Source organism: Benincasa hispida, chromosome 6 (genome assembly GCF_009727055.1).
Source record: "Benincasa hispida cultivar B227 chromosome 6, ASM972705v1, whole genome shotgun sequence".
NCBI lineage: Eukaryota > Viridiplantae > Streptophyta > Magnoliopsida > Cucurbitales > Cucurbitaceae > Benincasa > Benincasa hispida.
In genome coordinates this window covers 1892045-1904619 of record NC_052354.1, presented here as the reverse complement: position 1 = coordinate 1904619, position 12575 = coordinate 1892045, and the positions used below count along the sequence as shown (strand labels likewise).

At 36.8% G+C, this 12575-nt stretch overlaps 1 protein-coding gene and 1 pseudogene across 1 annotated transcript; one reads left to right on the top strand and one right to left on the bottom strand.

The window, feature by feature from the left end:
- LOC120079885 overlaps positions 1-8441 on the bottom strand; it is a 26870-nt pseudogene extending 18429 nt beyond the window's left edge.
- A 734-nt stretch (positions 8442-9175) lies between these two features.
- Positions 9176-11441, top strand: LOC120079884. Its single transcript, XM_039034331.1, has 4 exons — positions 9176-9187; positions 9651-9898; positions 10506-10574; positions 11387-11441. Exons 1-4 carry the CDS (start codon positions 9176-9178, stop codon positions 11439-11441), a joined length of 384 nt encoding a protein of 127 aa, XP_038890259.1.
- Positions 11442-12575: the final 1134 nt, after the last annotated feature.

The window sequence follows — 12575 nt, the reverse complement described above, 5'->3', positions numbered from 1 at the left end:
TTGAGAGAGGCAATTAGGTTATGAGCTCCTGATTAAAGAAAAGGAATTTTAAAAAAGAAAATTAAATAGGGAGAAAGTTATTTAAAAAAAAGTGAAAGAAAAGTTGCAAACAAAAAAATCTTCCAAAAAAATAGTGAAAAAAAGGAAGGAAAAAGAAAAAAAAGTAAGGAAATAAAAGAAAGATGTAAAAAAAAAAATATAAGAGAAAAAGTTCAAAAAGAAAAAAGGCAGAAAAAAAAACAAAAAGAAGAAAAAAAAGGCATGAAAAAAAAAGAAAGTAAAAAAAAAATATTTAAAAAAAAACTATTATGGAGAAAAAAAAAAGGTTACATAGAAAGAAAAAAAAGTTGAAAACAAATAAAAAAAATTAGTTAAAAAAATTCATTGAAAAGTAAAAAAAAAAAAAAAAAGTTAAAGAAAAGGTAAGGAAAAGAAAGAATAACATGAAAAGAATAACAAAAGAAAAAAACCTAAAACTCTGTCGTTTCTTATTCCAACGACCACCTACCATCTTTCTTAATCCTTCCCTCCCAAATCTCTCCCTCTTAACTTGCTCCCTCTCTCACTCATACTCTTGAATACTGTGAGGATGGAGACCTCCATTATCTGTGACAGATGGTGGCGTACTCAACACCGGTGGCATATATAGCGTTGTGGATGAAAAGCTCCGACGGCACAATATCTTCCTTCCTCCTGCATGGATTTACGAATTGAATAGATTTGCAGTAGCAAGACCCACTTTAAGCAAAAACAATGACGGTGAAATGTTTGACCAGCAACAGATATAGAAAAAATTCACGCTAAAATGATGAGCAGCTAGAAACCATGAACACACACATACTTCAATTGACGAACTTTTCCGACAACAAAGTTTCCAATGATTGAATCGACCATCTAATTCGTGGGATATTACAAGCTTGTTTCTAGCACCAATGGCCTCCACCAAAGGTACTGATGGCAAGAAATGCTGGAAGCGGATATGAGTGACGATTCCACCACCCCTCTATTTATAATTAAAGTATCATATTCGGTTCTTGCTATACAATGTGTGTTGAGATATGGGGAGTCAACCAATTCTTTTTCCAATGTTGAAATCTTAGAGAACAAAACAATCAAAGCCTTAAGTTTAACCAAATTTAGTTAGAATCTCAATTTTACTCATCAAAATAAAGCTCGAAGTTTTATTGTCTTTGAAGAGAAGCCGTTATTCAAATTATTATTTGGGGCGGCCACCAATTTTAACCTACTCCCAATCGATGACCCAAAAAAAATATCAGATTTTTTTATCCAAATTCAAGTTGAATTCTTGATTGAGACCCAATTTTTATTTGAATTGAAAGCATGGGTAGTTTACCCAAAATCAAGTTTTGGTTATTCGTATACCATATATTTATCGAAGACTTTGATAAATCATTTGAAAAATATGCACCTTTTATTAAAGGTTAATAAAAATCTTTGAGAAAGATATACATTTATTGAAGGTATTGGAAAAACTTTTGAGAAATATATGCTTTTTTTCGAAGGTTAATAAAAACCTTTGAAAAAGATATATATTTATTGGAGGTTTTGAAAAAGCCTTTGAGAAATATGTAGTTTTTATTGAAGGGTAATAAAAACCTTTGAGAAAGACATACATTTATTGGAGGCTTTGATAAGTCCTTTGAAAAATATGCACATTTTATTGAAGGTTAATAAAAACCTTTGAGAAAGGTTAGGATCCTGAAGATGCGTTAGATGATCGTGAAGATGTGTGCGGCGTTAAACGATGAGAAGTGACGTGCTGGACGATCGGGCTATACGATAGGTAAAGTACTGCACGATTAGTGAAAGCGCTAGACGAAAAGCGTAGAAGTTGGACGATAGTGCTAGACGATAGCCGTGCTGCACTAAACGATGAGTAGACGTGCTACATGATAGGCGGAATACTAAGCGATGGGCGTTGAGCGATAGACTAGGTGCTCGGCGATGATGTTAAGCGATAGGCAGATGCGTTAAACGATAGTGAAGATGCGCGCGCGCTAGACGGTCGACCTATACGATAGGCAAAGTACTGCACGATCAGTGAAAGTGTTAGACGATAAGCATAAAAGCTGGACGATAACACTAGACGATAGTCGTGCTGCGTTAAACGATGAGCAGACGCGCTACACGATAGGTGGAATACTAAGTGATGGGCGTTGGGCGATAAATGCAGGCGCTGGTCAATGACGTTAAGCGATAGCTGGATGCGTTAGACGATAAAGTGTCAACGTTAAACGATGGAGGTAAACGATGGGCATGGTAGCTAAACGATAGGCTATACACGTGATCTTTATTTATTTTTATTCTGAAATGATAACCAAAATTCCTGCCTTGCCCTGCCCTAGATCTCTAATTGCAATTTCTCGCTTTCTTTCATTTCTTTCTTAATTGATGAACCTCTGATTCCTTTTCTCAGCGTCAACATGGCACTGAATTTTGAATTCTTCACACTCAATTCCCTCGACTCCATGTTCAACTTCTCCTAATCATCTTCCATTTCTATGCTTCTCTTTCTTCTTTTTCCTTCCTGGATGGAACCTCGCGTCGACAATAAGTTTCGCCTTGGCCAAAAGATCGGTAGCGGCTCATTCGGGGAGATCTATCTTGGTTCGTCTAGTTTTTCTCCATTCCAGCTTCTCATTATGTTGCTCTATTACAACAATTAGATTTCAATGCTTTAATTCCATCTGTAGGTACTAATATACAGACGAATGAAGAGGTGTGCTCGTGCAATTTTAAGTATGTTTCGAAAAGCCGATAGATCAACCTCAAAGTGGCGTGCTCGTTTGTAGTCACCATTTCGCATTCCCACTGCAAGCCAAGGCTTGCGGGTAGTGCAGATGGGGCCATCCTTCGAAGCATTTCTCTGTTTGAGGCATTCGACAACTTTCTGGACATTTTCTTCATGTTCAATCTGCCGCTGCTTATAGGACTTCCTCTCCGATCGTTTGTCGCCAAGATATTGGATGAAGTAGAAACTGAATGAGATCGGGAGAACTACAAAAATAACTATGATCCATCAAAAATTAACCAAGATGTCTACCCAGCCTTTCTTCCTCTTTTGTGGCTTGGAGGCCTTAAGGTTTGTCATTATGGCGAATCAAGATGCTTATCTACTGCAATAAAGACAGGTAAAAGTCATAAATTGACAATAAGTGAATTAGTTTTCACTAACTCTTCATCATGTTCTAGAATTACAAGTTATATAAACCCAACTTGAACTGTGAGGAAACAAATAAAAATTATTTCATATAAACCAGATAACATGGTATCAAGATGCTGATAAACTATTAATAAAATTGCTCAAAAGTATAAAATTAAATTGACATGACCATGTTCACAAAGGTAGTCTTAGAAATGCAAGATGGATACCCCTTGTATGGCTGTATTAGAAGACCAGATAACATGGTATCTAGATGTCCTAGAAATCTCATTATGCTGCTCTATGTATGGTTGTATTTACCACGAACTGTTCCCTTAATTACTGAGCCAAAAACGTAGACTAACACCTTTCTTGATGACTTGAATATTCAGAAGAAATGGCTATGCCAATTTAGCTTAGAGAATCCAGAAGAGTTGAAGAACTGGAAGTACAGGACAAGAGTTGCACCACTACAAGACTCTGGAGAGGTTATGAGATCAAAGCAACAGTAAAGGTCCCCTCATTGTACATTTGGTTTTTAATATTTTCATTTGGTGGGGAAGGCAGTTTGTTTTCAGTTTGCTTATGGTTAGTTGATTTATTTCATATAAAGATATGACTGAATGTGATCCTGCATGTTTCACCCTCTCGACTGCCGTGAATGAAAAATTGATGGCCACAACTGTCACATCCCACCCCGAGCCTGCACTCCTGAGCCCGAGGAGAGGCATGAAAGACTGAAGATACCACTCTTTTGTGATACCTACTGTCCATCTGAACCTCTTTATTACATGCAGTAAACTTTAAGTCAAGGAGATAAACAACAATTGATTAAGTAGGCCCATTTTATTAAAGTAATGTAACGATTATACAATTCCAAGACTTAACTACAATGTTTATAATAACCACTCTTAAAACCCTGGAAGTGTGACTATGGCTTGTGGCAGATCTTGACCATAGTAGCACCTTGGAACTCCTCACCTTTCACTACCTGGGAAGAAAAACATGAAATAAAAAAATGAGCTTCAAAAACCTCAGTGAGTGGGATCATACACACAAGTTTCTTTCAACTTATAAACATTATATCATAAGGTTACAATGTAAACCTTCATCATTGAATGAAGCTTTTTCACGACCTACCTACATATATGGTAGATAGTTAACAATTCACATCTATAAGCATTCATTAACCTATGTGCACATAGATCTCCCTTTCATGGGCTCAAAAGCTAGGCCTGTTGGCCCTCTGACCATCCCATTCAAGGTTTTTCCTTCCCACAGGCTCAGGAACTAGAATTTTCGATCCCTTGACCATCCTGTAAGGATTTATTTTTGGCTTAGGTTCTAGGTCCATAGACCCCCTAACTATCCCAACCTTCTATTCGTCACATAGCATAAGCATTTACTCATAAACCACAACATATTAATTCTAAATATGCTTAAAAGAGTAAAAGAAGAAACCACTCATAGTGACCCGCTAAAATTTCTTTTTCCTCCTAGTTCACCCGGTTTCCCTTACTCTCCTGCTGGACCCTTAGAGTTTCGCCTTGAAATTCCTTAGTGATAGTTCGGAGTCTCGAGTTCACTCCCCCTGGCCCAACTGTTTCCCCAATGGTGACCACCCCTTGTTTTTTTTTTTGAATTTGATAGCCTTAAAGTTAGAATTCCATAAAGGCAGCCCTCAAACCAAATCTACATTCAATTTAAAAACTTTTGTCTAACAATCACCTAATTTGCAGGAGTAGTTTGGAATAACTTCTCGTTTGAATTTAGCTCGCGTCTGTTCGTACACTCGACTTCCTTCAGCGCCTCTATTCTGACTTTCGTCCGATCAGCACCTCTTTTCCTTCGTTTGATGCACGAATGTCTCTTAATTCCTCCTTTCTTAGTGATCTTTATGAACTTAAATGGTTTGTGAGTTAAAGTGAAGTGTTCTATTCCTTTTATAGGCATCTCACCCTTTTTCTTTACTCAACACCTTCTTTTTTGATCACATCCATGCGTTTTCCTCTTATTTTTCCAATGTCCATATTCATTCACCTCCTATTTGATGTGTCTTCTTCATGCATAGAACTCACTTTGCATGAATATTTATTCATCCAACTCCTACTTTCTCTGTCTCAGACTTTCGTCGATAAAGCCATTTTTCCTGATGAGCTCATCAGTCTTGTGTAACGCAAGCCTCAAAACCGCTCCATCGCTTAATTCCTTCATCTATCATTTAGCTCCACGGCCCATCGTGTAGCTCAGTCATTTGGTGAATGATCCCGCTCTCACCGATCTCACGCATAGCCTATCGCTTAGCTACCGCGCCTATCATTTACCTTTATCTTTTAGCACTGACGGCTTATCGCCCAACGCATCCGCTTATCCCTTAGCGTTATCGCCCTGCGTCTGTGTCTATAGTGTAGCGCCCATCGTTTAGTATTCCAACTATCGTGTAGCACATCTGCTCATCGTCTAACATAGCACGACTATCGTCTAGCGCCCACACCCATCGCGTAGCACCATCGTATAATCTATCGCTTAGTGCCCTCGCATCGCTTAACGCTTATGCCATCATCTGGTGCTATTGTCTAGCGCTATCGTCCAGGTTCTACGCTTATCGTCTAGCGCTTACACTGATCGTGTAGTACTTTGCCTATCGTATAGTACGATCGTCTAGTGCATCACTTCCCATCGTTTAACGCTGCACTCATTTTCACGATCGTCTAGCACACCACTTAGCTCCGTGCATTGCTATACGATCGCCTACCACTTAGAAATTTTCTTCTCTTCAATATAGGATTTAACTTTCACTTAGTTAATTCTCTTAATTATCTGCTTATGTAGGAAAAATAGAAATCCGGGTTTCACATTTACTTCTCCCTTAACAAAATTTTGTCCTTGAAATTTACTCGAACTAACTCTGGTTTTAAGGTTTCACAACAACCTCTGTTGCAAACTCTTATAACCTTGTCTATTACCACGCTTCCACTGCATTACTCTGATATTAACTCCTTAGTTTGTCAATGATACCTCTCCTAGCCATTTCTTAGCTAGTCGTTGAACCAAACTATCTAAAATAAATTTTCAATCTCAAACTCTAAATGAGAATAACTTAAATTCATACTTACCTTCCTCGGCAGATCTTCAGGTAGCGTTGTGAGTTCCAACTCCTGTTGTCTGCTAAGTCCTACAACTTCTGTTATTCCTCTTAGTCTACTTTGACTAATTCTTAGGTTTCTCCTTAAACCTTTACTTTACCACACTTCCCTCTAGTTTTACTGAACTCAAAACCTCAGGTTTTCTAAACTTAACCCTTCAGTTTCCAAGAATTTATGCTTTGATACTAAACTAGTATCAACTAACTATTAAACTTTCCCAGAAACTTATGCTCTGATACCAAGTTTGTATCAACTCAAACTTTATACTCAACCTTCTCCCAAGTTTTACGTAAACCTATGCTCTGATACCAAGTTGTCACACCCCGCCCCGAGCCCGAGGAGAGGTGTGAGGGACCGCAGATACCACCTTTTTGTGATACCTACTGTCCATCTGAACCACTTTACTACACATAGTAAACTTTAAGTCAAGGAAATAAACAACAATTGATTAAGTAGGCCCATTTTATTACAGCAATGTAATGCTTATACAATTCCAAGACTTAACAACAAATTTTACAACAACCACTCTTAAAATCCTGGATGTGTGACTGTGGCTTGTGGTAGACCTTGACTATAGTAGCATCCTGGATCTCCTCACCTTTCACTACCTGGGAAGAAAAACATGAAATAACAGAATGAGCTTCATAAAGCTCAGTGAGTGGGATCATACATACAAGTTTCTTTCAACTTATAAACATTATATCATAAGGTTACAATGCAAACCTTCATCATCGTATGAAGCTTTTTCACAACCTACCTACACATATGGTAGATAGTTAACAATTCACATCTATATGCATTCGTTAACCTATGTGCATATAGTTCTCCCTTTCATGGGCTCAAAAGCTAGGCCCATCTGCCCTCTGACCATCCCATTCAAGGTTTTTCCTTCCCACAAACTTAGGAACTAGATTCTTCGGTCCCCTAACCATTCTGTAAGGATTTATTTTGGGCTCAGGTTCTAGATCTATAGACCCTCTTACCATCCCAACCTTCTATTCATCTCATAACATAAGAATTTACTCATAAACCACAACATATTAATTCTAAATATGCTTAAAAGAGTAAAAGAAGAAACCACTCATAATGACCCGCCAAGATTTCTTTTTCCTCCCAATTCACCCGGTTTCCCTTACTCTCTTACTGGACCCTTAGAGTTTCGCCTTGAAATTCCTTGGCTATAGTTCAGATTCTTGAGTTCACTCCTTCTAGCCCGACTGTTTCCCCACTGGTGAGGACCTCTCGTTTTCCTTGAATTTGACAGTCTTAGAGTTAGAATTCCATCAAGGCATCCCTCACACCAAATCTACATTCAATTTAAAAACTTTTGGTCCAAAAATCACTTGATTTGCACGAGTGGTCCGAAATAACTTCTCGTTTGAATTTAGCCTGTGTCTGCCTGTACACTCGGCTTCCTTCAGTGCCTCTATTCTGACTTTCGTCTGATAACACATCTTTTCCTTCGTTTGACACACAAATGTCTCTTACTTCCTCCTTTATTATTGATCTTTATGAACTTAAATGGTTTGTGGGTTAAAATGAAGCGTTTTGCTCCTTTTATAGGCATCTCACCCTTTTCCCTTACTTGACACCTTCTCCTTTGATCACATCCAAGCGTTTTCCTCTTATTTTGCCAACGCCCAGCTTCATTCACCTCCTATTTAATGTGTCTTCTTCATGCATAGAACTCACTTTGCATGAATATTTATTCGTCCAGCTCCTACTATCTCTGTTTCAGACTTTCGTCGATAAAGCCATTTGTCCTGATGAGCTCATCAGTCTTGCGTAACGCAAGCCTCAGCACCACTCCATCGCTTAGTTCCTTCATCTATCGTTTAGCTCCATGGCCCATCGTGTAGCTCAGTCGTTTAGTAAACGATCCCACTCTCAACGATCTCGCTCTCACCGATCTCGCACATAGACTATCACTTAGTTACCACGCCTATCGTTTACCTCCATCGTTTAGTGCTGACACCTTATCACCAAACGCATCTGCTCATCACTTAACGTTATCGCCTTACGTCTGCATCTATTGCATAGTGCCCATCGCTTAGTATTCCGCCTATCGTGTAGTGCATCTGCTCATCATCTAACGCAGCACGACTATCGTCTAGCGCCCATGCCCATTGCATAGCACCATCGTATATTCTATCGCTTAGCGCCCATGCATCACTTAATGCTTAACGCCATCGTCTGGTGCTATCGTCTAGCGCTATTGTCCAACTTCTATGCTTATCATCTAGTGCTTACACTGATCGTGTAGTACTTTGCCTATTGTATAGCCCAGTCATCTAGTGCGTCACTTCCCACCGTTTAACGTCGCACGCATCTTCACGATCTTCTAGCGCATCGCTTAGCTCTGTGCATTGCTATACGATCGCCTACCTCATTGTTTAGCTCCCTGCATTGCTATGCGATCGTCTAACCCCCGCCTACACAATCGCCTACCTCAACATGTAGTGCCACTCACTTACTATACGATCGTCTACCTCATCATGTAGCACTGCTTAGTTGATACATGATCGTCTGCCCAACGCCTTTCACTCAACATTTCGCTTTCTCTGCTCTTGCTCACACATACCCAACGCATGAGCAACTCTTGGCAATGCCTCTTGCCAATACTTCAGCCAATCATGCGTCCAACCTTACAAACGCATGTTGCCTTCTCATCTTATATGTTAATGTCTCCTAACACTCAACGCATGGGTCCTTTTTGACCTTACACTTAGCCAAATTTCACCAATTAAGTTTTAACTCAAAACTACTAAAGAAAAATCTATTCAACACTTAGAAATTTCCTTCTTTTCAACATAAGATTTAGCTTTCACTTAGTTAATTCCCTTAATTATCTGCTTAAGTAGGAAAAATGGAAATTCAGGTTTCACAACAATTATGGATGTAAATTGTCCTCAATGGAAACTTTAAAAGGCCTTTTATCATTTAGTCTTTGGTTTTCTGTATTTTAAAAATTAAGCTTATAAACGCTACTTCATTCACATGTTTCTTTGTTTGCTACCAGCTTTTCAAAAGCAATTTCAATATCTAAGCCAAAATTTGGAAAGTAAAAAGAGAAGTTTTTAAAATTTTGTTTTTGGGATACAGTTATGAACTTAAATGTTGTCTTAAAAAAGATGAAAAAATTGTGAAAAATTAACATAATCTTAATAACATCTAAAAAGGAAATTGTTGTTTTATGAGTTAGGCTTTAGGTGGTGAAGTCTCCAAAAAGTAGTGTTCTGGACCATAGCCACAATGTTATGTATGATGTCTCATATACCTAGTTACAGGAAAAAGAACTATATGTAGTATGTACTTGGTTAACTTTAATCTCACCTCTGCAGGTTTCAAATAATAGAGGAAGAGTGGTTGACAGGATCTGTCACGAACTAAGAACTAGTGGTTACATTAAGCGGTCAAAAGAGTTAAAAGTTGATGCTTGCATCCTTCTTGATAACTTTGTTCCAAAATATGCTGGAATGATTGGCTCTCGTAAGAGAGCTTTGCAGAGCAATTCAAAAAGATCCAAAAGGCATATGTCCATGAAGCAACATAAGTGTGGAACATTTGACTTGCCTTCTCATTTCCACAAGTGAGTTCCATTTATCTCTTTGGTTGAGAGCTCTCATCACCATCTCCTCACCCCATTTTATCCCATATTAGATTGAATTGGAAAATGGTGATGAATGTGTCTATTTATCCTGAAATTAGTATTAGCACTTAGTAATTGATTGATGTCCATAAAAAATGGAATTCGAAAAGTTATTGGGTAAAGTCATGTTTATTGCACTCTGTTTTGTTTTACGTTTGTTCTGGATAAATTGTCATTGAAATGAGTTACGGTCATTTATGTTTGACAATGAATTGTTGTTGTGTGTGTGCACACGTGTTTTTTTTTTTTTTTTTAATAATTTTTGTGTGTGTATGTTTATATAAATAAACTCCTTATAGTACTGAACAGGAAAGTGGTGATGAAAGTGTCTATTTCTCTTGAAATTAGAATTAAAGTCAAGTTGTTGATTCTCATTCATTGAAAGGAGAATTAAGAAGGTTATTGTTCAAAATCAAAGTCATGTTATTGCACTCTATAGAGTTTTAAGTCTGTTCTTCTTCTTCATAAGCAACCATTCAAATGGGTTTTCTTTGGCTGTCACTATCATTTATGTTTGACAATGAATTGTTTTGCTTTTCTATTTCAGGTTTGAAATATTTTGGCCAATGCACGATATGTGGAAAAGCTATATGAAACAACGGTTGCACCATGTTGGGTTAGTTCTTGACTATCATTTTCCTATTCTATATTTTTTCCCCTAAATCTATCTGTTCCTTTTTCACACTGATTTTGGCCCCTTTTTATTAAATTAATTTTCCTCCCGTAATAGTGGTCTATTGTCTATTTCATTGGGTGATCAGAGTTTCAAATCTTGCAGGCGAGATGCGTTAGCTCGAATCTTCTCATTGCAGATCTTCATGGTGCTATGATCCGAGGTAAGCCATTCTTTTCTCGTATCTAATTTTTTGCTTTGCCATTAATGTCATATTTATAGAATCTTCTATCACTGTAGGCTCCTACGACTAAAAAAATACCAATGGTATGACTTATTCTTTACAACTTTTCAGACTAAACAACTCCACTCCTTACTCCCTTAACGGCTAACGCCTCCTAAAAGATTTCATATATTTACACAGTAAAAACCAAAAAGCATGAGAAAATCTCGAGTTTCTTTCCTGCCATATCTTCCACATAACCGTCATTACAGTGTTCGGCCACAAGTTATTTTAAGGAAGTCAATGTTGAAATCTTAGGAGTCAATAAGAGCATGAAGCTTTATACTACTGTTTCTCTTTCTCATAATAGTTATTTTATCATTTGATATCACAACAGTTGTTGAGTGTCAAATACTGCTTTTACTAGAACAAGTGGCGTCATGATTCGAGAAACAATTTGAATCTTTAAATCGGTTGCATTTTCTGTGATCGAATCTAGGTTGTTTGTGTCAATAAAAGTTCCATGAATTTAGCTAAGCTTTTCTAACAAATGACCATGGATATTTCTTTGTTTGGTGGTTTTGATTTGCAGTTGTGCCAAAGAAGTCTTCTGTGTTTATTTTCCAATGGGATTGCTGGAAAGTTGATCCCATAAGAATACACATACATAGGCATAACATAGTCACAGTTGTTTGAATCATCGTCTGCTATACGCGATCTTGAGCGTCGTCTTAATGAGTCCGAACAACGACTTCAAGAATCTGAACAACAAAAAGAGGTTGAGGTAGAAGCACTTAGGTGTCAAATAAGCGAATTAGAAAATCGTTTTGAGGTTAGATTTCAAAAAATGATGGCAGAGATGCGTAAAAAATTTGTTTCTAGTTGATCAATTGTAGTTTGATGTTATAGAATTTCGATAGGCTTTTGGTGTACTTTTATGACATATAAGTTTACTTCCATCCATGTCATTGTCTATTTTTTCTATTCCATTCTTATACTTTGTAATTAAGGGTACTACATGTAGATGAATTAGTAAAAACAACCTTCCGAGATTTGTCAATAAATGTGTTAAAAGGTTTTGTAAGAGAATTTTAGAAGGATATAGTTAAGAAATAAGTTTTTATGAAGGTTTTAAAAATTTTGAAAATAACATGATAAGCCTTTAAAAATAATGAAAATCTTTGAAAAAGACTACTTGATAATAGATAATTATCGAAAAATAATTTGACAATTATTGAAGATATATAAACTTTGAAAAATAATAATTATCGATAAATAATTTGACAATTATTGATTTTTTCGGATCATCGGATTTTTTGAACACCCTAGTGTATGTATCATAAATTCTCTTAAAAAAAAAAAAAACTACCAACAATTAGAAGCAACAAAATGATTTTCTATTGATAGAAAATTGAAAGTATCTATCTATAATAGGTAATAATGTTCTATTACTTGGTCTATCACTTGGTCTTCCATTGTCTATGATTATCATTCTAATTACTATTTTGTAACTAGCAACAAAACTACCAAAAGCTACTATCACTTGGTCTATAACTTGGTCTTCCATTGTCTAACATTGTCATTCTAATTAATATTTTTGAACTAGCAACAAAATTATAAATAGAGAAGAGGAGAAGAAGAATTAAAATCCAAAGAGAAGAAGAAGGAGGAGAAGAGGAAGAAGTAGAAGCCAAAAGATAGAGAAGGAGAAAATAATTAAATTCTATTTGTGTAAATATTTTTCCTTATTTTTCTATTTTTGTAAACCAATCAAATTATAC

What these genes read in the sequence shown, in the direction of transcription:
- LOC120079884 (XM_039034331.1), top strand. An exon ending in TTGCCTTCTCATTTCCACAA is followed by an intron (nt 9,899 to 10,505) that starts GTGAGTTCCATT and finishes TTTCTATTTCAG; the next exon opens with GTTTGAAATATTTTGGCCAA. An exon ending in CAACGGTTGCACCATGTTGG is followed by an intron (nt 10,575 to 11,386) that starts GTTAGTTCTTGA and finishes TTTGATTTGCAG; the next exon opens with TTGTGCCAAAGAAGTCTTCT.